The following is a 23884-nucleotide window of genomic DNA, read 5'->3' as shown; positions in this document are numbered from 1 at the left end:
CCGTGCCATGGACAGGACTCCTGCACCATGGACTACCCAACCACGCCATGGACGGCACAACTGGCCCCTCGCTGCCTTGGCAGCTCATGGTAGGTGCTGGGGGCTTGGTTCATGGCAGGGCAGGTTTGTGCTTTGGAGCAGGTTGATGGACAGGTGCAGAGCAGTGAGGGCACAGGGACCCCTGGGGCTGGCTGGCACATCCTGGGCCTGGCACATCCCTGGCCCCTGGGCACAGCCCATGCTGGGGGCTCCCAGCGGCCCCTGATTGGAGGACCTGGAGGATGTGTTTCACCCACAGGTTCCCCCCTCACCCCAGTGTGTGCCACCCCTCCACCCATGGAATCCCCCCCACCCCGGCGTGTGCCACCCCCTGCACTCATGGGCTACCCCTGCAACCCGGGGCTCCCCTTGCTCCCTGGTGGGTGCCACCCCCCACACCCACGGGGTCCCTCCACTGTGTGCCATCTCCCCAATCTCCCGGTGTGTGCCATACCCTGGTGTGTGCCATACTCTGCTGTATGCCACCCCACCACTCCCCTGTGTGTGCCATCCCCCGGTGTGTGCCATCCCTGGTGTGTACCAACCTCCTTGCCATGTGTCACCCCCCAAACCGTGGGGTTCTGCCCCGCCCCTCGGCAGTGCTGCCACCCTCCCTCACCTCAGGACTTCCCCTGCCACCCGGTGTGTGCCACCCCCAACACACATGGCTCTCCCCTTCTTTCGGGGGTCTCCACGCACTCCACTGTGCACCATCCCCTGGACCACTGGGGGGGCCCTCGCTCCCTATTGTGTGTCACCCCACTCACCCGGAGCTACCCCCGCCCGGTGCCCGGTGCCTGTGCCCGGTCCCGGTGCCAGGTGTTCGGAGCTGGTGCCCGGTACCTGTGCCTGGCCCCCGGTCCGGGTGGCCGGTGCCTGGTGCCCGGTGCCTGTGTCCGGTTCCGATGCCCAGTTCCCGTGCCCGGTGCCTGTGCCCGGTCCCAGTGCCTGTGCCCGGTGCCCAGTCCCGATGCCTGGTGCCCAGTCCCGATGCCTGGTGCCTGTGCCCGGTGTCAGTGCCCGGTGTCGGTGGCCGATGCCCAGTGCCCGGTCCCGGTGCCTGTGCCCGGTGTCGGTGCTCGATGCCCGTTGCCTGTGCCCGGTGTCGATGCCCGGTGCCCAGTGTTGGTGCTCGAAGCCCAGTGCCCGTGCCCGGTGTCAGTGCCCGGTGCCCGATATCGGTGCCCGGTGTCGGTGCCCAGTGTCGCTGCTCGATACCCGGTGCCCGTGCCCGGTGTTGGTGCCCGACGCCCGGTGCCAGATGCCCGGTGTCGGTGCCTGTGCTCGGTCTCGGTGCCCGGTCCCGGTGCCCGTGTGGGTGCCCGGTGCCCGGTGCCGGTGCCTGTGCCCGGTGTCGGTGTCCGGTGTCGGGTGTCCGGTGTCGGTGCCCGATGCCCGGTGTCGGTGCCCGGTCCCGGTGCCTGATGTCCGGTGCCCGGTCCCGGTGCCCGGTCTCTCAGTGCCTGTGCTCGGTGCCTGTGCCCGGTGTCGGTGCCCGATGCCCGGTCCCGGTGCCCGGGGTCGGACTGCAGCGCCCGGCGGCCCCCGCGCTGAGCCACGTGGGCGGCGGGAGATTCAAACCGCGGGTGGAGCCTCCGCTGCCACCGCGGCCATGGAGGGAGCGGGGCCGGGGCGCTGTGAGTGACCGGCACCGGCAACGGGGGGACTGCCGGGGCGGGGGGGAACGGGGAGTGCGGCGGGATGGGGGCACAGGCAGGTCTGGGGGTGCAGGAGGGTCTGGGGGGACAGGCAAGTCTGGGGGTGCAGGGGGATCACGGGAAACAGGTAGGTCTGGGGGTGCAGAGGGATCGGGGGAACAGGTGAGTCTGGAGGTGCAGGGGGTGCAGGGGGTACAGGTAGATTTGGGGGTGCAGGGGGATCATTGGAACAGGTAGATCTGGGGGTGCAGGGGGATCACGGGGAACAGGTAGGTGTGGGGGTGCAGGGGGATCAACGGAACAGGTGGGTCTGGGGGTGCAGGGGGATCAACGGAACAGGTGGGTCTGAGGGTGCAGGGGGAACAGGTAGGTCTGAGGGTGCAGGGGAATCAAGGGAACAGGTAGGTCTGGAGGCTCAGGGGGATCAGGGGAACAGGCAGGTCTGGGGGTGCAGGAGGGTCTGGGGGGACAGGCAAGTCTGGGGGTGCAGGGGGATCAGGGCGACCAGGGGGATGTGGGGACAGATATGTCTGGGGGTGCAGGAGGATGTGTGGGGACAAGCAGGTCTGGGGGTGCAGGGGGATCAAGGGGAACAGGAGGATGTGGGGGCAGGTGTGTCTGGGGGTGCAGGAGGATGTGTGGGGACAGGCAGGTCTGGAAGGATGCAGGAGGGTCTGGGGGTACAGGCAGGTCTGGGCATGCAGAGGTCTGAGGGTGTGGGGACTGAGGTTGTGGGGACTGAGGGTGTGGGGACAGAAGGGGCAGTAGTAGTAGGACCCCAGACACCTGGCGACAAAAAGGGGGACATGTTTTGAGGAGTGGATTGGTGGGCTCAGCCGAGTGCCCCCGGCAGCCATGGGTGCCTCCAGCACCAGCAGTGCCAAAGGATCCCAAATCTGCAGTTGTGTCCCCCTGAGTGCTACCTCTGGGCCCCGCCCTCCCTGGTTCCAGCTCTGGGCGCCAGTTGTGGCCGTTATTTGGGAAAAAGGGAAGTTGGAAACTTTTCTCCAACTGCCAGAAGGGCCTGGCTGATGTCACCGTCATGCTGGTGCCTCCCCCGCGTGGCTGCGGGAGGCTGCTGTACCCAAAGCCTGTCTCCCTTTCCAAAATCTTGGTTTGGGTGCCCATGTGGGCTTCCAAAAGCCCTCCCGAGCAGAGGGCTCTGACGGGGACCCCCATCACTGCCCAGGTGAGCGCCTGACCGCGGCTGAGATGGACGAGCAGAGGAGGCAGAATGTTGCCTACCAGTACCTGTGTCACCTGGAGGAAGCCAAGCGGTGGGGCTGCATCTGGGGAGCTCCTCGAGCTCAGATTTGGGGGGAAAAGGGGTGTGAAAGGGAGGGGATGGGGATGGTTATAATGCAGCAGAATTCTGCCCAGACCCTGGGGCTCTGTGTCCCTCAAAGATGGGTTGGGGGTGGTTTTGGGGGGGTCACTCTCAGCCAAGCACCCAAACTGAGAACCACCTGGTGGCAAAAGGCTGCAGGCCAAATTCCTCTCAGGGAGGATTTACAGGGAGGGAGTTGGGAGGGTCTCCTTTGGGTGCTTTTCCTGCCTGATGGGGTGCTGGGGGTCTGTGATGTGCCCTATTTCTGCCCTGCCAGATGGATGGAGGCCTGCCTGGGTGAGGGGCTTCCTCCCCCCACAGAGCTGGAGGAGACCCTGCGCAACGGGGTCCTCCTGGCCAAGCTGGGCCACTGCTTTGCCCCCACTGTGGTCCCACTGAAGAAGATCTATGATTGTGAGCAGATGAGGTACAAGGTAAGGCTGTGACACCAGGGGTGTGTTCCTTAGGGTGTACCCCAAACCAGGGCTCCTTAGGGTGTACCCCCAAACCAGGGCTCCTTAGGGTGTACCCCCAAACCAGGGCTCCTTAGGGTGTCCCCCCAAACCTCCCCATTGCTGGTGAGTGCAGAGCAAGGAGGGATTTGCTGACAGCATCACTGAGGGACAATTTTGTAGTGAACGGCTGCAGTGGGGTCCTTGAACTGTGCTGCCCAGCAGGGTCACTGAATTTAACCTCCTGCCCTGGCTGTGTGGGTTTGGTGGGGGACCCCAGGGATGGCGAAAGGTGAAGTTCAGCCTGACCCCAGCTTCTCTCTTCCAGGCAGCTGGGCTTCACTTTCGGCACACGGATAACATCAACTACTGGCGTGATGCCATGAGCCATGTGGGGCTTCCCTCGGTAACGTCCCCTCTCTGCTCTCCCCGGCCAAGGCCTTTGCCCTGTGGCAGCACTGGAGGGGCTGCAGGCCACCAGCGCTGTGTGGGCAGTAATGGTGTGGCAGGGGGGCTTTGTCTCTGCCCCTCACCCTTGGACACTATCCTGATGAAGGACTGTCTCAAGGCCATCTCCTCATGAGGTGTCTCTTGTCTTGCTGGCAGATCTTCTACCCGGAGACCACTGACATCTATGACAAGAAGAACATGCCCCGGGTGGTCTACTGCATCCATGCACTCAGGTGGGTGCCCTGGCCTGGCTGCCACTGCTCATGGTTGTGCTCACGAGCCCTTTGGTGACCTCACCCTCCAGCCTGAGCTGCCACAGAAGCATCAGGAGGGAGAAGCAGGTGACGTCATGGCGTGGGTCTGTCTTTCAGCTTGTACCTCTTCAAGCTGGGGCTGGCTCCTCAGATTCAGGACTTGTATGGGAAAGTGAATTTCACAGGTATGCTGCTGTTGGGGGAGGCCTGGGCTGGGGGCTGGTGAGGGGGGTTTGCAACTGATGATCTGGGATCCTGTGGCAAGGAGGGATGTGGAGAGTGAAAACCTTGGGTGAGCTTTGACAAAGCTACCTCAGGGATGCTCACCCCACTGTGGGGATTTTCTGCACCCCTCTGGTTTGGGAGGGGAGCAGGGGCTCTGCTGGCTGCCCCACTCCAGTGCTGCCTCTGTGCTGTGCTCTGCTCCAGAGGAGGAGATCAACAACATGAAGCGGGAGCTGGAGAAGTACGGGCTGCAGCTGCCTGCCTTCAGCAAGATTGGTGGCATTTTGGCCAACGAGCTCTCAGTGGATGAAGCAGCAGGTGATGGGTGACTAGCGAGGTGCAGGGCTGGACATCAGCCTGTAGCAGGATCTGGGCTCAGCCCCTGAATACCAAACCTGGGGCCAGCAAACGGGAAGGTGGTGACCTGGGAGGTGATGGTGCTCTGGGATGCAGTGGAGGCACCTGGTTGCTCTCCTTCAGCCCCACACATGGCTGCAAGGGCTGGCACAGCCCTTTTCCAACCTCATCAAGTCCATGATTCTATTCAATAATTTTTGCAAGATGTTCTCCCTTATCCCCTCACACGCTGCCCTGGCCCAGCTGCTGTATCCCCCCAGATGGATACAGCACATGGAGCACCTGGGCCTCTGCATTACCCGGGCTTGCTGTGAGACACTGAGACTTTCTGGGTGCTGGGGACTGTAGGTCACTCTCCGAGCAGGGGCGGTTCCCACCATCTTGCATGGAGTGGCTCTTGTCCCACTGCATGCAAGGATACAGTGGATGGTCCATCTCCCCGCTCGGTGTCCCATCTCACCTGCCTCCTTCCTGCCTTGCCAGTCCACGCCGCGGTGCTGGCGATCAACGAGGCGGTGGATCGGGGGGTGGTGGCCCAGACAATGGAGACCCTCCGTAACCCCAACGCGATGCTGCTGCACCTGCGTGAGGAGCTGGCGGGCGCCTACCAGGAGGTGCTGCACCAGGCGAAGCTGGAGAAGGGCAGCAATGCCAGGAACAGGGTGAGGAGGGCACGAGGAGCTCTGGGGATGCTGGGAGAGGAGCAGACCCTTTGCTTATGGGCTGGTGGGGTCCCTTGGCCTCAGATCCATACAGTGATTGCTGGGTGAAACAGAGCCTGGGAGCTCTTGTACTGAGCAGAACATGGGGGAAATGATTCCTCTTTGTGGGCCTGGTTGACCCCCAGGGCTTGGGGTTGGGAAATGAGCCCAGGTGTCTGCAGAGGGCCCTGGTGTGTGCTGTGGGGTGAGCTTGGGCAAAAAGCTCAGGGTGGGGCATCCCTCTCCAGTACCTGCAGGTGATCCCTGAGGGAGAGGATGTCTACGACCGGTGTCTGACCCAGGCTGAAATCCAAGGGAATATCAACAAAGTGAATGGTGAGCAAAGCTGGGGCTTCCCTCTGGGGGGCTCTCTAGAGCTTATGGTGGGACCATAGTACCCCAGAGCATGAGAAGAGTGATGGATATAGCAAGAAGGAGTGATATCCTCAGGCCAGGCGCAGACCCATCAGGGATTAGGGCTGGGTGTGCATTTCCAAGGTGAAATCAAAATAATGGGTATGGAAGCTTCAGCCATAGCCACCTTTGCTCCCTGGTGCTGTGGGATGATTGACCTGCTCAGCTCTGGGATGAACTGGCCTCTTGCAGTGCATGGGGCTCTGGAGGAGGTGGATGATGCCCTGCAGAGACAGGATGCACTGGCGCTGCACCGGGCTCTGCAGGACCCTGTCCTGGCCCTGCGCTGCTTCCAGCGTGACAACCTCCAGCTCTACTTGGAGCAGCTCAGCACTGACCGGGAGCAGAAGGCACTGGTAGGGGCTGGCAGAGCCTGTGGAGTGGGGTACCTGTGCTGGGGGTGCTCCCCCATGGTCTGGAAGACAAGGGGTCCCCTGGGCAGGGGTCGCTCTGTGATTTGGCAGCTTTCTGCCAGGGGTCTGAGCACAACTCCTCCATCAGTGTGAGCAGGATGACGTGCGGACCCAACACCCCTCTCTGCCCACTGCAGGACCTGGGCTACCTGGAGCTGCTGGAGCAGGAGGAGGTGCAGGCAGGGATCCTCACAGCGAACAGGAGGGGCGAGGAGGAGAGAGCCAGTGAGTGCCTGTGGGGACACAGTGCTTGTGGTGCTGTGCTGTGAATCCCCGGGAGCTGGTGGCTCTGCTGGCAGCCTGGCCAAAGGGAGACAAGGCACAGCCACCTCCTGCAGACCCCTTGTGCCAGCTCCCCTGCTCTGCCCCTCAGTGCTGCTGGCTGTGAGCCGGATCAACGCTGCCATCCGCCGAGGGATGCCGGCGGAAACCTTGGAAGCGCTGATGGACCCTGCGGCGCAGCTGCCCGACGTGCACCCCCTCGCTGCCCCCTTGTACCAAAGCCAGCTGGCCCTGCTGCAGCACCAGCACCCACGGGTGAGAGATCCCCAGGGACAGGTGATGAGGGAATTGGTGCTTCCCCTGCACCCAGGGGTGCTGGGGCTGGAGAATGGGGTTATGAGGGATAAGTGACTCTGCCTGCTCTGTGCAGGGTGAGCTGGCACAGGAGGAGCTGTTCGTGGCTGTGGAGATGCTCTCAGCTGTGGCACTGGTCAACCAAGCTCTGGATGCCAGGGACCCTGATGGGCTTTGGAGCAGCCTGGTCAGCCCTGCCCTGGGCCTCTCGGGAGTTGAGGATGAAAATGCACAGCGGTGAGGAGATGGGCTGTGTTTGGGGTCAGTGTGGAGAAATCCTGTGGAAGGGGATGGCCAGGGGGCCTGGGCTTTTTGTGGGTTTGTTCCAGCAGCTTCCCTGCACTGTGTCTTGCCTTTCCTCTCTGAAGAGCCAGGCAGCTGGCTCTGACAGCTGCCATCCTGCTCGGAATGCCCTGAACCCTTCTTGGAATGCACTGAGCCATTGCCCTCTGTCTCTCCTGCAGGTACTTTGAGGACTTGCAGCAGCTGAAAGACCAATCTAGAGAAACAGGAGCTGAATTCCTTAGCTGGAATGACATTCAGGACAGTGTAAACAGCACCAATTCATCAGTGCAGGATGAAAATGACAGTGAGTCCTGCCCACACGGGGTCTGCAGACATGACATCCCGGGAGGGAGGTTGCACTGGGATTCCAGACCCAATGAAACACCAGAGAACCTTGCACCACCCTGGGCCGTGACTCCCTTGGGTGTGTCTGGAGCACTGTGGGGGCTGAACAGCGTGTTCCTTCCCTCCCACGCAGGAGTCCACGCAGTCCGGCTGGTCAACGAGGCGCTGCTGCAGGGGGACCCTGAGAAGACTCTGGCGGCGTTGCTGCTGCTGGCCCTGCCCGACATCACCCTCCCGACCGCCCAGCGCTACCACGACGTCCTGTCCCGGGCACGGAGGCAGAAAGCCCAGGTAGGGTGGGGGTCATCAGCTGTGGAGTACCTGTGTGGCAGCATGGTATTCCCCCCTGGATGTGGAGTACCCCACTGGCTGCATGGCATCCTCCCCTGGATATGGGGTACCCCACTGGCTGCATGGCATTCCCCCCTGGATGTGGGATACCCCACCTTTGTAGCATGGCATCCCTCCAGGTTGTGAAGTACCCCCCCACCCCAGCAGTGCAGCACCCTGCAAAGCAGAAGGTGCTCAAGAGGGGGGTGCCCAGCTCTCTAGACTCCATCTGCCCCCATGCCCATCTTCTCTGCCTTGCAGGCCACGGGGGATGATGGAGCTGTGCTTTGGTGGGAAGAGATCCAGGAAGGGGTCTGCCAGGCCAACCAGGACTCGGTGGCAGCCAGAAGGAGTGAGTGCTCTCCCAAAGTAGGCTCTGGGTGCTGAGCCCCCATGGGCTGGGGTGCTGTTGCAGGAGTCAGAGGATGAGAAGGAGCTGACATGAGCACCTTCTGCTCCCTCAGTGGCTCTGGGCACTGCTGCCATCAACCAAGCCATCAAGGAAGGGAAGGCAGCGCAGACACTGCGAGTGCTGTGCAACCCTGACGTGGCCCTGTGTGGTGTGGTGAGCGCCTGCGCCGGCACCTACCAGGAGCAGCTGGCAGCTCTGATGGCCACCAAGAGACCAGCAGGTAAAACCCTGGGGGCTGCAAAACCGTCTTCCCACCCTGGGAGCCTGGGGTGCACCACTGCCCGAGGGGAACAGCACCACCCAGCAGCTCCCGTCTGTCCCACCGTGCAGGGAGTGAGAAGCCGCACTGGATCCGGCACAGGCTGCCAGACGGTGCCGAGTACTACCTGAGTTTGAAGACCTTCGAGGGCAGCTGGCAGTGCCCATGTGATGGCAGCCTCAACACCACACACCTGAGCAGGGAGGAGATCCAGGTATGGGCAGGATGGGGCTGGGTGGGCATCGGTGGCACCTCTGGGGCTGAGCTGGTTCCTTGTGTCCCCACAGTCGGTCGTCACCCGAGTGACCGCGGCGCATGACCGGGAGCGCCTGTGGGTGTCCAATGCTGCCTTCGTGGTGAGGCTGCAGGCTCGGCTCCGGGGCTTCCTTGTTCGCCGGGAGTTCGCGGCACGACGGCACGTCCTGCGGGAGCAGCAGCCGGCGGCCACCAGGATCCAGGTGACACAGCCAGCATCCATCCCAGCTCTGGGCATGGGGACACAAACATGGGCAGCTGCTGGCAGCATCCTCTGGCTGCTCTGCCATTCCACTGCCGGGACCCGCTGAGGTGCTGCAGAGGGTGGTGTGGGGCTTGGTTCTCTCACAGCAGCTGCTTTGGGTGCTGGTTTCCTCTTTTTCCATGCTGCATTATCCTCTTTCCTTGTGTGCTCCCTGAAAAACCAACTGGGAGTCAGAGACCTCAGGCAGGTCTCTCTAGCTGGTGTCTTCTCTTGTGCCCAGGCTTGTTGGAGGGGGTACAAGCAGCGCAGAGCTTACCTGGAGAGGCTGCACTACCTTCGAGCCAATGAAGAAGCTGCAGTCAAGGTTGGGAAGACTCTTCCTTCAGCCTTTGTTTTCATGTTAGGCATTGCCACCCTCTTGCTCAGATGCAAGAATGGCATCTGCCCCCTGCTCAATGCAGAGTAGCCCAGAGGGATACAGCAGCTGGGCCAGGGCAGCATGTGAGGGGATAAGGGAGAACATCTTGCAAGAATTATTGAATAGAATCATGGACTTGTTGAGGTTGGAAAAGCTCTTTAAGATTATTGGGTTCAACCATTCCACCAGCACTGCCACGGACACCACTAACCCATGTCCCCAAGTGCCACACATCTGTTAAATTCCTACAGAGGTGGTGAATTTACCACTGCCCTAGACAGCCTATGCCAGGGCTTGACTGCTCTTACCATGAAGAAATTTTCCCTAGTATCCAATCTAAACCTCTGGAAACCCTCACAGATTTCTCCCTCCACCCACTTGCTTTGGCTAAGTGAGGCCTTCCAGAATGTGACTGAATGTCTCTTCCAGATCCAGGCAGGTGTGAGGATGTGGCAGGCTCGGAAGAAGTACCAGGAGAGGCTGCGTTACTTCAGGCAGAACGTGAGTGATGGGATGGGAGTGAAACAGCTTCTGGGAGCGTGTTGATGGGGGATGGAGGGGAATGATCCACAGCTCATGGCTGGATCTCCTCCCTCGAGTGCTAATGGTGCCGCTGGAGGGAGAACTGCTGCATCCTGGGCAAGGGGGACAGATGGGAAGGAAAATGTGCCTGGAGGGTCTGGAAGCCACCCTATCAGGCTCTGTAAAGCGTGAGGAGAAAAAAACCACTCCAGTTCCATCAAAAACCAAGGAATTCCAGATGCCCATTAGAAAGGAAGGAAATGTGGGGGGAAAGGGAGGTATTGGCTGCAGGAAGTGAAGTTGCACCTCTGGAGTTGCTGCAGCTTCTGAAATATACTGAGCACACAAGGGAATGACAGCTGAGGCGGGTGGAATCCTGAAATCCCTCCTGGGTTGTGGAGACCCTCATCCTGGGCCTTGGCACATTCCCAGCAGTGGGAGCAGGCAGCCAAACGCCTGTCCAGCTCTCCTCAACTCCCCACATGTGTCAGAGATGCTATGGGGAAACATCCCCCACCCCCTTGTTTGTCTTGGCAGATTAAAGCTGTAATTAAAATCCAGGCTTTTGTGCGAGCGAACAAGGCCCGTGGGGATTACAGGATGCTGGGTAAGTGTCTGCTCATTGCTGCTCTGAAGTGTGATGGCTAATTGGGAAGGGGACTCTGCCTCCTCCCTTGCTGGCCTTGCATGGTGGGGAGACGGTGGCAGGCTGGCCACCAGTGACCTCACATGGCAAGACAGGAGTGACAGAGCCTTGGTGTTTTCTGGGCATCAGCTCTGGGGCTCCCTCTATGCCTCCAGAAGCTTCCTGGGGGCTGTTGTGCAGCATGGCCATGTCCTGGCCCATGTCCCAGTACTGCAAGAAGATGCTTTTTTGGGGGAGAATGATGAGGTGTCTGGGCATCCAAGGGTCTGCGCTGTGGGTGGCTGCTCTGTCCTCTGCAAGCATTCATGGTGTCACTGTGGCTTGCCGTAGTCCATGCCAGGAGCCCACCACTGGGCATCGTCCGGCGCTTCATCCACTTGCTGGAGCAGAGCCAGCGCGACTTCTGGGAGGAGTCGGAGGTCCTGCGGCTGCAGGAGGAGGTGGTGAAGAGGATCCGCGCCAGCCGGCAGCTGGAGAGCGACCTGGATCTCATGGACATCAAGATTGGGCTGCTGGTCAAGAACAGGATCACGCTGCAGGTGGGGTGTGGAGCAGGGGGAGGACCTTGGACATCTCGTGTGGTCCTGCCACAGAGCCTGAGCCCACTGGTCCTGTCCTCTGCTGAACTGCAGCTTGGACTTATCTCTGCTTCACTTTTCAAGCAGTTGGAGGGGTTAGAGAGGGCTTGAGGAGCACTGGGATGCCTCAGGCTCTCCCCAGAGGCTGGTTGGAATGCCAGAGCCTATGGCAGTCCCCAGCACTTCTCTCCCTGCCCACGTGGCTGCAGGAGGTGGTCTCCCACTGCAAGAAGCTGACCAAGAAGAACAAGGAGCAGCTCTCGGAGATGATGTCCATAGACAAGCAGAAGGGGCTCAAGTCCCTCAGCAAGGAGAAGCGGCAGAAGCTGGAGGCCTACCAGCACCTCTTCTACCTGCTGCAGGTGGGGCTGGTGGGGCTCTGCTGTGTCTTCCATAGCTGGAGCAGCAGTGCAGGGCCCCACTCCACAACACTTGAGTTAGCTTGGTGTTCCTTGTGCCTGCAGACACAGCCGGTGTACTTGGCCAGGCTGATCTTCCAGATGCCCCAGAACAAGTCCACCAAATTCATGGAGTCAGTAATCTTCACGCTTTACAACTATGCGTCCAACCCACGGGAGGCTTATCTGCTGCTCCAGCTCTTCAAAGTGGCAATGCAGGAGGAGGTCAGGTGGGTGTCCATGGGTGTCCTGGTTTGGGGACAGGCCTGGGGAAAACCTGAACCAAGGGCATCCTCTTGGATGGAGTAATCTCTTCTGGCTTCTCCCTCCTGCTTGGAGAACACACACACTGGTCCATCCCCTCATCCATCCACCCTGTCTCTCTCTCCAGGTCCAAGGTGGACCATGTCCATGATATCCTGACGGGGAATGCCACGGTGATCCGGTTGGTGGTCAGCTTCTACCGCAACACGCGTGGGCAGAATGCCCTGCGGCAGATCCTCAGTGGCCCAGTGCAGGAAGTCCTGCAGGACAAGACCTTCAGCATCCGCACCAGCCCTGTGGACATCTACAAGGCGTGGATCAACCAGACTGAGTCACAGAGTGGGCAGAGAAGGTCAGGCCCTGGGCAAGGATGCTTGGCCTGACTGCAGAGTGATGGGTGCTGGGATGGTGATGGGGATCTTCCCTTCACAGCAAGCTCCCGTATGAGGTCAGCCCTGAGCAGGCCCTCAGCCACCCCGAGGTCCAAAGACGGTTGGATATTTCTATCCGCAACCTCCTGGCAATGACAGACAAGTTTGTCTCTGCCATCACCTCTTCTGTCAACAAGATCCCGTACGTATCCTGATTGTTTATGTGCATGCCCTGGCAGCACTGCTGGCTCAAAGGTGACTCCAGCAAGGCCTTAGTAAGGAGGCTGGATAACCAAGGGCTTCTTGGCCCCTTCAGTGCAGCAAGGCTGGGTCACTGCACTGTCAGCAAGCGGAAACCCAAATAGCAGCAGCGCATCATGGGCTGGCTCTTCGTGCTGCTCCATGTGAGTATTTTACTGCTGGTGTTGAAGTGCCTGCCAGGGAGAATCTGAGCTGTGGTCATCTTGGAGGAGGAAGGCTTCCTCCAGCAGTGCCTGGGCTGGCAGCAGGGTAGAGGAGGGAGCTGAGGGATGCTCCAGCTGCCAGGACTTCCTGTGAGCTCCTCCATCACCCCAGGGCTGGGGGTTTCCTGCATCTGGAATGGTGGGTAGTAGGCTGGGGCAGAGTGGCCCTGCATGCTGACAGACCTCTCCCTGGCCTCTTCTCAGCTATGGGATGCGCTACATGGCCAAAATCCTGAGGACATCCTTGACTGAGAAATTCCCCAAGGCCCCAGCAGAGGAGATTGATAAGGTACCCCAGGACTGGGGGAGGTCTGTGCTCTTTTGTGGGGTTCAACTGTGTCTGCATATGAAGGGCCAGTATCCCTCCACAGAAAGTCAAGTCCTCTTAAGAATGCCTCCAAGTCAGTATTTTCTGTGAGCCACTAAGGAAATGCCAAGGGTGGGCTTTTCTCAAGGGTGCCACAGGCAGCAAAGGGTGCAACACCCTTCCCTGCTGAACTACCACCTTGGACTCCAGCTCGCCTGCTCCCCAACACCCAGCCTGTCCCCTGCCTTAGATTGTGGGGCACCTGCTCTACTACCGCTTCATGAACCCGGCGGTGGTGGCCCCCGATGGCTTCGACATCGTGGACATCTCGGCCGGGGCGACGCTGCACCCCGACCAGCGCCGCAGCCTGGGCTCCATCGCCAAGGTGCTGCAGCACGCGGCCGCCCGCAAGGCCTTCGACGGGGAGAACGCGCATCTCTGCGGGGTCAACCAGTACCTGGAGGACACCCACGACAAGTTCAGGTGGGCAGCACGACAGCATCACGATGGGAAGGAGGCTGTGAGCCAGTGGCAGCGTTTTGGGGCTGACTGAAGGGGTCCTTCTCTGCAGGAGGTTCATCTCTGCTGCCTGCTGTGTCCCTGAACCAGAAGAGAGGTTTAATGTGGATGAGTACTCAGAGATGGTGGCAGTGGTGAAACCAGTCATCTACATCACTGTGGGGGAGCTCATCAACACACACAAGGTAAGGACATAAAGCTCACAGCAAGTGAGCTCTGTTTCCTCTGCTCCCACCTCCTGGGCTTTTTTGTTGCATTTCCTCACACTCTTCTGTGTCCCAACTCCAGCACAGCTCCTCTCCTGACCCTCTTTTCTTTTTTTAGTAAGGAAATAACCCAGATTCTGTAGGTTTGTTACTGTTTGTCCTTCCCCAAACCTCATATCTTCTCCATCCCCTCTTGGGTGCAAAGGGTGTTGCATTGTTCCCAACTTGCCCTCACTCTCTCTTCCTTTGCATCCCCCTTTGCCACTGACTCATCCCTTGCATTCTCCAGCTCCTGCTCGAGCACCAGGACTCCATCGCACCGCACCATGGAGACCCTCTGCATGAGCTCCTGGAGGATCTTGATGAGGTTCCTACAGTCCAGTCCTTGGTTGGTAGGTCAAACTGTGACCCACCACCCACTCTGGCAGGAGGAGGGTGAACACTGGGATACTTTCCTTGCATGAAGCTCGAGCTGGATTGCTTTGGGCACAGGAAACTGGCCCTCTGGAGCCCAGCACAGCTAGCAGGGCTCTCTCTGCCCTTGTAGGGGAAAGTGTTGCCAGCCTGGCAGACAACAGTGCTGAGCAGGTGCTCTCCCAGCTCAGCAGAACAGAGATCTCCCTCACCCTCACTGGCAAACTGGTGCCAGTGGCCAGCAGTGAGGAGAGTGACACAAGGAGCCTGCTGCTGAGGTGAGGATGGGCTCTGCAGGTGTCAGGATTGTCCTGGGGGCTGGGATACTCTAGAGAGGCCAGAAACCCTTGGGAGGCAACTAAATATTGTGAGGAGGGTGGTTGTCTGGAGTGGATGTCTGACATCTCTGGTCTCTAGCACCAAGCAGATGCTGGTGGATGTGATCCAGTGCCAGACAGGAGATTCTCTCCCAGAAATCCTCTGGACACCAGCCTCGGAGTATGAGGTGGGTTGAGTGAGGCTGCTGCTGGGGATGAGCTAAAAAACTTTGAGGGGGAAATGGCAAAGTCCTCAGTAAAAAGCTGCCCTGCTCCTCTTGGAGCCTTGGCTGCTGCTCTTGTGCTCCAGCAAGAGCTCTATTTTTCAGAGAAAACACGTGTTGTGGACCAGGAGAGACCCATATCAAACTGCATCCAGGGCTTTGGTTGCTCCATCTCCTCATGCCCCATTTCAGCTGTGTCCCCTCCCTAGGAAGCTGCCCATGACCGCCTGGTGCACAGGAGAGCGCTGCAGGATGCCCAGACACCCACCCAGCTGAAGCGGCACCGCTCCCTGGCTGCCAACGGGCAGCTCTCCATGGAGGAGAAGAAGCGCAAGATCATCCGCAACCTGCGGCGCTTGGAGAGCCTGGGGCTGGTGGACTCTGCCCACCAGTACCAAGAGCTCATTGATGAGCTGGCCAAGGTGTGCTGGGGGGACACCGAGTCAGGGGTCACCTCTAAGCCCCGCTGAGATCCTGCTCTGGTGCTCTGGTAAAGCTTTCTCGCCCGGCTTTGTTTCCTCCAGGACATCCGGAACCAGCGGCGCCACCGGCAACACCGTCATGCAGAGCTCCAGAAGCTGAGGCAGACCTTGCAAGGCCTTGATGCCAAGACCCTGTTTTATGAGGAGCAAATTGATTATTACAACCAGTACATCAAGACCTGCCTCGACAACCTGGCAGCCAGGAACAAGTACAGTTCCCTACCAAAAATCAGTACTTTTTAAAAAAGCCATTATTTCCTTTCATTTCTCTCTGGTTGTTGTGACTTCTGGAGATGCTGGGGGTCCAAAGGGTCACAGGTGGCTGGAGATGAGCTCTTAGCACGTGGTTCCTTCTCTTTCAGGGTCAGTGGGAAGAGCAAGAAGCTGCCATCGCTGCACTACACGGCAGCCCGGCTGTTGGAGAAGGGAGTGCTGCTGGAGATCCAGGACCTGCCACCCAGCCAGTACGTAGCCCTGGCTCTGTGAGAGGAGCTGTTGCTTGGGGGGTTGTCCTGTGCAGGGCCAGGATTTGGACTTGATGACCCCTGTGTATCCCTTCTGACTCAGAATATTGCATGAAAGCTTGGGCAGGTAGAGGAAAATAACCCATGAGGAAAGTTCACATGGTACCCCAGGGACTGGGCGAGTTGTTTCATGTAGGAGAATGTGGGAGAGTTGGGATGTGGGCTGTTGGTCCAGCTGCTGTGCTGAGGGGGTGTGCTGGGTGGGTAACCTGCTCCTTGGTCATGTTAAAGCCATGAGGCTCATTTTGGTAGCAAGTGGCTCTGTCCCCTCAGGTTCAAGAATGTAATTTTCGACATCATTCCCTGTGAGGAATCGGGCAAGTTCCAAGTGAAAGCCAAATTCATGGGCATTGACATGGAGCACTTCCAGCTGCACTACCAGGTGGGGAGCCTGTCCTGGGGTTACTGGTGCCCAGCAAGGTCAGGGCAGCCAGGGGGTGCAGGAGGTGGGTGCTGTCCCCCTGCCTGCAGGTTTTGGGGACACTCGGAGCCCATGGGGAGCCCTGCCCTGAGCTGGGGCAGCCTCGTCATGCATCTCCCACTGCAACCCCAGCTCTGAGCTGAACTTCCTTCCCAGGAGCCGTGCCTGGTGCTGAGCAGGGCCAGCCCCTGCCCTGGCTGGGTGCAGGGCTGGTGGCAGTGACAGTCACTTCTCCCACAGGATCTGCTGCAGCTGCAGTATGAGGGCGTAGCAGTCATGAAGATGTTTGATAAGGCCAAGGTCAATGTCAACCTGCTCATTTTCCTGCTCAACAAGAAATTCTTCAAGAAATAACAAGGTTGGGGGACCGATGAAAACATGCCAAAGACACCTTAGGGTTGGTGATCCTGGGGTAGGGAAGTTGCTGCTGGCCATGGATCTTTCCTGCCTGGACACAGTGTGTGTGAGCACCTGCAGCTGGCAGTGCCCATGTGGGGAGCACAGGGCTCAGCCCTAGCCCTGGGCACCCTGAGCTTGGTACTGAGCCAGTACCCAACCTCCCTGCAGGAGGATGTGGCTGCCAAAGCTTTTGCAGTGTGTGTTGCTTTTAAAATCTATTTTTTATGTGGGTATTTTGGCTGTTTAGTTCCTGTGTTGCCAACAGCCTGCTGCTCAAGGACACTATGGATTTATCGACACTACACAGGTTTTTAGCGATGTAATAAAGGTATTTTAATATATATATATATTTCTTCCTCACACTAAGGCTGGGGAACTGTCAAAGTCAGTCTTTATATGGGGGGGTAGAGAGAGAGGCAGAACATAGAGGCAATAACTGCTTGTGAAGACACCTGTGGCTGTTCCCTACAAATTGAGGTGCCATAGGAGAATGTTGATTTTCAAAGAGGAATTTTATTGCTCTCTAGCCAGGCTGGGAGCAGATACAAAGAAGGGTGACTCAGCCACTGCTGTTCCACAGATGCCTCAGGGCACTGGAGCAAGGACATCTCTCTGGACCACATCAATGCCTGGCACTGGATGTGGAGCAATCCCATGGCACTGTCTCAGCTGAGATGGTGATGTGTCTGTTCCCTCTTGATATCCTCTGGTGTTTAATCAGTTTTCAAATGCAGATAATGACCGAGTTTGGCCATGGATGCCTTTAAAGCACTTTGTCTCCATGTGAGCCCCTTCTTCTCCATGTCAGGATGGGAAGGGAGGCATTGGTGGTCCCAACCTCCTCCCAGTCCTGTTTCCTTCAGGCACGGGAGCAATAAGTTCCAAACCTGCTCCATAAAGGAAGGTTTTGGTGGGAATCATAATTGGAGTCTCCTTCACTGCTCCAGTAACTGCCTTGGCACCTTGAGGCTGCTCAACGGTACCTCATCTCAGGCTCTGTCCTGTCTTTGGAAAGTGATGTTTGTTTGTGAGGTTTTAATGTGTTTTTTTTCCTTTCTCTTCTGTCACAAAAACTGGCAACGGTGCTAGCCCTGTCCCTGTCCCTGCTGGATTGTGTCTGTGCTGCCTCTGCTTGTTTACCCTAAATAAAGTTGTATCAGAAAATGCAGAATTGCTCAGGATCATCATTTCCCCGTGGCCCTCACCTGCCTCTCCCCTTGCTTCTCAGGGTCTTTCAGACTCATGACAGTGTCTGAAGGAAGGTGCCCCCTTGGCTTCTGGCCATGGGCACCAGCCACTGACCAGCATTACCCTGGGAGTGGCTCTCACAGTGGTGCTGAGGCACCAACTCAGCTATTGGATGGGGAATTTAGGCCACTTTCAGACACACTTAATTCTTAAATAAATACTATGATTACATCTAAAGATTATTATTATATCTCTACAGGAATGAAGTGGTATCAAGCTGCAGGACTTCCAGTTTTAAAATAGGTTTGGGCTGCACTGAACCTGTTGACTGCTGTGGGTGCTGCACCATCTGCAGGGAGATGATCTGGGGGTGTTGCTGCTGCACGTTCCCATTACCATGTTGGATTTTTTTTAATGCTGGTTACTATATTTGTTTATATTTTACCTTCCTTGCCTTCAGAGGAGAATCCAGCACATCTGTGGCTGTGGCTTGGTGTGGTCTGTTGCCACCAGCCACCTCCCACAGCTGTTGCTGGATTTGCAGCAGCAGCATTTGGCACCTTGAAACCATTTATTTGGGATGTTTTGGGGATGGAGGGAAGCTTGAGGTAAAGACTCCACATAATAATAATCCTGAGCTCTTTGTTAAGCACAGTCGCAGCATGGGCTGGAGGGGACTCGGTGTTGCTGTGGAAAAGGTGATTTTTTTTGGCTCCTGGGAAGCTGTGCCGTGGCCAACCATGACTCAGAAACGGGGTATTGGCTCTTGCCTCCTGCCCACACGTTTTGGAGAGGAGGTTGCGGGGGAGAATTCAGCTCTGGGAGTGCTGGGGCAGGCCTGGCACTGGCTCGCTGAGCTCCTCCCGAGGTGGCTCCACTAGATGTCATTGCAAGCTGGGGATAAGCACATGGCTGCGGCCACCCGGGCACCAGCCCTGGGTGCTTGGAGCACCCGACAGCACTGCGGGCACCAGCAGGGTCCTGAGGGGACTGTGCTGCAAACACGGGGTGTGGACCTGGCTGGAGGGAGGGATCCATCACAGCGATCGCAGCACACCCCAGTGTGGGACAAAGCGAGACTGAGGCTTGCAAGTGATGGGGACTCATTCTCACAGCACGACCCTTGGCCTCTCCTCTGCCCTGGTGGCTTTTCCCAGGGCACTGGGCTCACTGGGAGCTGTGTGGAGCCTGCCCAGGCTGGGACTGCAAAAGGGGCCTGGGAGGAAAGTCAGTCCTAAAACCATCCTGAGAGGTGTTATTTGGGAATGGGGAGAAAGGGAGAGACTTGGGCTGCCCCTGAAGCTTGTATTTTGTATCACAGAATCCTACAATGGTTTGAATTGGAAGGCACCTTAGAGCTCATCCTATTCCAACCTCTGTGCAGGGACACCTTCCACTAGACCAGATTGCTCCAAGCCCTGTCCAGCCTGGCCTTGAACACTTCCAGGGATGGGGCAGCCACAGCTTCTCTGGGGAACCTCTGTCAGGGCCTCCCCACTCTCACAGGGAAAATTTCCTCCCAATTTCCTCCCTGCCCTCTTGTTAGTGTGAAGCCATTCCCTATTGTCCTGTCAATCTTTAGGTACAGGCAAGTGCTGTTTCACTTTGTTCAGCTCCTGTGGGTCCTGTCCAGTGCCTGGCACCCACACACCATCCAGTGCCTGGCCCATGAGCATTCCCTGCATGGACAAGGAATCATTGTGCTTGCAGTGAGTCCCCTCGCTGCCCCCACACCCAGCTGTGATCCAGCATTCCTGGTGCCACTGGCTGTGCCAGCTGGTACTGCCAAAGGTGTCATCCCCAGGTGCTGTACAACACCAGCCCTCCTCTGCCCCCTTCTCACTGCCCTAGTTGCCTCTAGTTGCCTCTAGGAGCATAAATGAGCTACCAGATGTGTGGACTTTGGGGGAAAAAAAAGAGGAAAAAAGGCATGAGGTGGGGTTAACAAAACTATGTGTGTAAGTATGTGCACGTGTATAGATGTGTGTGTGAGAGGGAGAGAAAAATGGCACCTGGATACTGGATATGTGTTCTGTATTTCACATCTCACCCAGCTGAATTGAGTATAAACCCTGTGGCACCCTACATCTGTAGGAATTAAGGAGACTGGAGGCAGCTGTCAGGTGTAATCCACGAGGAAATGTGTCACCAGATCCCACACTGGGACTGCTGCCCTGGTCTGGGGTGAGAGAGGGGCTGCTGGGGTTTCCCAGGTTTGGGGAGAGAGAGCTGGATAGGATGGAGGAGTGTTGGGAGGTTCACAGCTGGGAGCTCACTGTCCTGGGAGCATCCTCTGTCCACTCCAGCCTGCTCGTGGGAACCCACACCCAAGAGGGATGAAAAGTTGTTAAACTGGGCTTGGAAAGCTGCTGTGCTGATCCCTGTGCTGATAAGCTGCTTGGCCTGGTGGGGCTGAGGCTGGGTGATGGTGTAGGGTACTGGGTGCTGGGTGATGGTGCTGGGTGCTGGAGCAGGGTGCTGGGTGGTGGGTGTTGGGTGATGGAGCATGGTACTGGGTGCTGGTGCTGGGTGTTGGAGCAGGGTGCTGGGTGATGGTGCTGGGTGATGGAGCAGGCTGTTGGGTGATGGGTGCTGGTGCAGGCTGTTGGGTGCTGGGTGCTGGGCACTGGTGCTGGGTGCTGGAGCAGGGTGCTGGGTCCTGGGCGATGGAGCAAGGCACTGGGTGCTGGTGCAGGCTGTTGGGTGCTGGGTGATGGAGCAGGGTGCTGGGTCCTGGGTGATGGAGCAGGGTACTGGCTGATGGGTGATGGTGCTGGGTGATGGAGCAGGGTACTGGGTGCTGGTGGAGGCTGTTGGGTGCTGGGTGATGGAGCAGGGTGCTGGGTCCTGGGTGATGGAGCAGGGTACTGGCTGCTGGGTGATGGTGCTGGGTGATGGAGCAGGGTGTTGGAGCAGGGTACTAGGTGCTGGTGGAGGCTGTTGGGTGCTGGGTGATGGAGAAGGGTACTGGGTGATGGTGCTGGGCGCTGGGGCAGGCTGTTGGGTGCTGGCTGTTGGAGCAGGGTCCTGGGTGCTGGGTCCTGGCTGCTGGAGCAGGGTGCTGGGTGCTGGTGCTGGCTGCTGGAGCAGGGTACTGGGTGCTGGGTGCTGGTGCTGGGTGCTGGAGCAGGGTGACAGAGCAGGGTGGCGGTGCCGGCTGGAAGGCAGCGCTCCCGCAGAGCCGCTGTCCCGGCGTCACGTGCCGCAGCGATGCTAATCCCGTTTTGAAAGCCCGCGCCCCGCACCGCACCCGCTGATCCCCCTCAGTGCCAGGGCGGCGGGCTCGGCGCTGCCTCGGCGAGCCCCGGGGTGTCCCCGCACCTGGGTACTCTCCACCGGCACACCTGTCCGTGCCCACATGCTCTGCCTGCCCCCGCTCCAAGCCCCGAGGATGCTCAGGTGCTCCCTGCCCTGTGCACAAGGGTGCTGAGCGCTGTACCCCCGCCAAACGCGCTGGGCAGAGGCTGTGCCGTACCGGTCAGCACATCTTGGCACAGTCTGTGGGAGCGCCGCGCTGCCCAGGAGGAGGGAGGGATTCACCTGCTTGGCCAGCCTGGCTTCGGCAGAGCCCCGCTCGCTCAGCACGACGAGCTCGCCGGCAGCACCGAGGAGGCAGGTGAGCGGCTCGGACCTGGCCATGTCGCAGCCGGGGCTCCCCGCGGCTCCTCCCCGGGGGCAGCCGCTTCCCGGCAGCGCCGGGGGCTTTTGCACCGCGGCCCCCGCTGGGATGGCGCAGGCTTCGTGCGCTTAAGAATAATATTGTTGTTCCCTTCCGATGGCAGCAGCTTCCTCGTGGGAGAGGGGAAAAAGCACAAACCGATCTGGGGAGAAAATAAGAGGGGAATGTTTGCCGACTGTCTGCTGTGTGTTGTTGCTGTTTGTTGTGTTTCTGCGGTTGCTTTGGCAACGCCGGGAAGATACGCCAGGCTGTAGCATGGCGGGTACCAGCGTTGTGCTGTTCCGCTCCACAGGGCCGAGCTGCCGGCCCGGGGGCAGCCCCCGATGGGCATGGGGGGCTTCAGGCAGGGGATCCATGAGGGCACGTTTGTGCCTGGCTCAGCTGCTGCCCTCCTGGGTGCGCCCGGGGTGGGCACTTTGTTCGCACTGCATGGACCTTCCGAGAGGGACCTGGCTCAGAGAGCAGCGAAGGAAGAGTGACTGAAGGGTCCCATGAATTCTGCCTGCCCATGGGGACAGCAGCCACCCCTGCTGTTCCCCGGGAGCCTGCGAGTATCTGGGTTTAGCCCCTTCCTTCTTGTCCAGAGGAAAGGGAGTGAACAGCCATGTCCTGCCATGGAGAAGCAACTGCTGCCATGCAGCACCTGCCAGAGGGGCTGTGAGAGCTCAGGCAATGCCAGGTGTGGAGGCACCTCTGTCTGTCCAGGACAGGAGCCATTCCTCTGGTCCTGGAGCACCAAACCATGGCCTAATGCAGGCAGGTTCATGCTGCTTTCTGTCTCCTATAGTTCCGTCTCCTGCTTTGCTGGGCAAGGGCTGCTGCCTGTGTGGCAGTGGGGGATGGAGCCAGGATCTTGAGGGGCAGTGTGGGACTGGGGGGACCAGGGCAGAGGAGGCTGGCCAAGGAGGGGACGAGGCCAAGAGCAGCTCAGGGAGGATGGTGATGCTCCCAGAGCTTCCTGCTCCCTCCTGCAGCCCAGGAGCTGTGTGAGCTGACATCCGTCAGAGCAGGAGTCTGTGTGCCCCGCGGCATCCCCAGGGCAGAGCAGTCAGGGGATGGGTGAAGGCTCTGCCCCTGGGAGCCAGGAACATTCTGTGCAGCTCCAGAGATGCATGTTAACTCTTTGGGGGCTGCAGAAGGAGAACTGAACTCCTCGAGGATGTGGGCACCCTCTGCCCAGAGCCTGCATATCCCAGAACTTGGATATTTAGTTATTTCTGCAAACTGATGGTCTGGGGGCTCTGCTGCTTCTCATCCCACTTTGCATGAGAAGTGCTGGTATGGAAAGGCTTCAGCCTGTTGCTGGTCAGAAGTGCCAATTTAATGAAATTATTTAATCTTCGCATCTCCAAATGGTGCTTTTTTAACTGAAAGGAGAGGCCTGATGAGGAATCCTGCCCTGAGCTGGAAGCTGACTCATTCTCCTCCCAGTCCTGGGGTCAGCGCTGGATTGCAAATAAACACACCAAATTCCCACTGCTGGGTTCTGGGAACGTGCTCCCAGCCCTGTGCAGAGGGCAGGGACCCAGGAAGGGGCTGGGTGTCCGCCTGCCTCCCACTCCATCCTCCCACCCTTGCAGCGGGGGGGGCTTTGGTGGCACCTGGAGCTGTCTGGGGTGAGGGGAAACACCACATTGCTCTGATGAGGGTCTGAAAAATCTCAAAGTGCAGAGATTTGCTGCCCTATTCCCTCTTCCAAAAGGAGAGAGCAAGGATCAGGCCCCAGCTCTGTGGCTACCAGATGAAACCCAATTCCCATTTCTTTGCTTCCAGCTCTGGTATCTCCATCCCCTCCTTGGCACATGGTTTCCATCACATCATCTCTGGATGCAGCTTCAGCCCAAGCCCAGGTCTTGAGAGCAAAGGAAAACTGAAGCAATAATAGGTTAGACTGGGACTTGAATCCACATCCCAGGATGGGAGGGCAGCACTTTCCACCCCAAAAACTTCCCCATGCAGGGCTAAGCAGAAGCTGAAGCCAGTGTGAGTCACTCTATGTGGCTGCTGCCGAGGCAGGAGTGACCTTGTGCTGCTGAGCCAGCGTGGGTTGGGGCCCGTGGCCCTGCCAGCTGTGGAAGGGGAAGCTTTTGCTCAGCATGGATGCTCCAGGGGAAAGAATGAGCTCTGGGGCTGAAATTGTTGTCTGGAGGGGACTGGAGCAATGGGCAGAAGGTCGGGGAGCATCTGGGGTCTGCCCTGTCTTTGAGGGGAGAGCATTAGGGCCTGCTGGAGGAGGGAGCAGGGCTGGGGCACTGCTGACCCACTGGCAGTGTGCTCTGGGACTTGATGAGCAGCATCTGTGAGCCACCCTAGAATAGCACTCACTTTCCTGTGAAACTTCAGGGGAAAACAGATAAAACCCTGCTCTACTCCTGCCATCCTGTCCTCAGCCTTGGGATCCTTCCAGGCTGGCGCTTGTGGAATGTTTTCCCCCATCAACTTCTTTTGCTTGAATCAGCGGACGTGACTCACTGGGAGGAAAGAAAGGCCTTGGATGAGCTGCTCCATCCGGGGCACCGGGGCTCTTCGGTACAGGGGACGGCGCTGCCGGATGGCACAGGAGCAGCATCCAAGCCCCCCTCGCTG

At 58.7% G+C, this 23884-nt stretch overlaps 1 protein-coding gene across 2 annotated transcripts; it reads left to right on the top strand.

Annotated features, from left to right (window-relative positions):
- The first annotated feature begins 1630 nt into the window (after positions 1 to 1630).
- IQGAP3 (IQ motif containing GTPase activating protein 3) lies at positions 1631 to 17593 on the top strand. 2 transcript variants are annotated; one of them, XM_071579562.1, is made up of 38 exons: positions 1631 to 1676; positions 2887 to 2974; positions 3302 to 3458; positions 3805 to 3882; positions 4083 to 4159; positions 4298 to 4365; positions 4610 to 4723; positions 5246 to 5424; positions 5712 to 5799; positions 6070 to 6233; positions 6428 to 6515; positions 6664 to 6827; positions 6943 to 7103; positions 7331 to 7455; positions 7630 to 7787; positions 8088 to 8178; positions 8291 to 8458; positions 8569 to 8711; positions 8785 to 8955; positions 9238 to 9321; positions 9805 to 9876; positions 10435 to 10504; positions 10874 to 11082; positions 11331 to 11483; positions 11586 to 11749; positions 11911 to 12135; positions 12216 to 12356; positions 12823 to 12907; positions 13176 to 13408; positions 13497 to 13629; positions 13940 to 14042; positions 14198 to 14342; positions 14482 to 14569; positions 14815 to 15027; positions 15130 to 15296; positions 15450 to 15551; positions 15885 to 15993; positions 16273 to 17593. In XM_071579562.1, exons 1-38 carry the CDS (start codon positions 1652 to 1654, stop codon positions 16384 to 16386), a joined length of 4917 nt encoding a protein of 1638 aa, XP_071435663.1. In that variant the 5' UTR covers positions 1631 to 1651; the 3' UTR covers positions 16387 to 17593. The 2 variants fall into 2 exon arrangements, with proteins under 2 accessions (XP_071435663.1, XP_071435664.1); XM_071579563.1 differs by lacking the exons at positions 1631 to 1676; positions 2887 to 2974; positions 3302 to 3458; ... (1 more) ...; positions 4083 to 4159; positions 4298 to 4365 and having other exon boundaries at positions 4621 to 4730.
- The last annotated feature ends 6291 nt before the right edge of the window (positions 17594 to 23884 follow it).

Source organism: Pithys albifrons, chromosome 30 (assembly GCF_047495875.1).
Source record: "Pithys albifrons albifrons isolate INPA30051 chromosome 30, PitAlb_v1, whole genome shotgun sequence".
Taxonomy (NCBI): Eukaryota; Metazoa; Chordata; class Aves; order Passeriformes; family Thamnophilidae; genus Pithys; species Pithys albifrons.
Note: the sequence above shows the minus strand (reverse complement) of the source record. Positions and strands in the feature narration are given on the sequence as shown.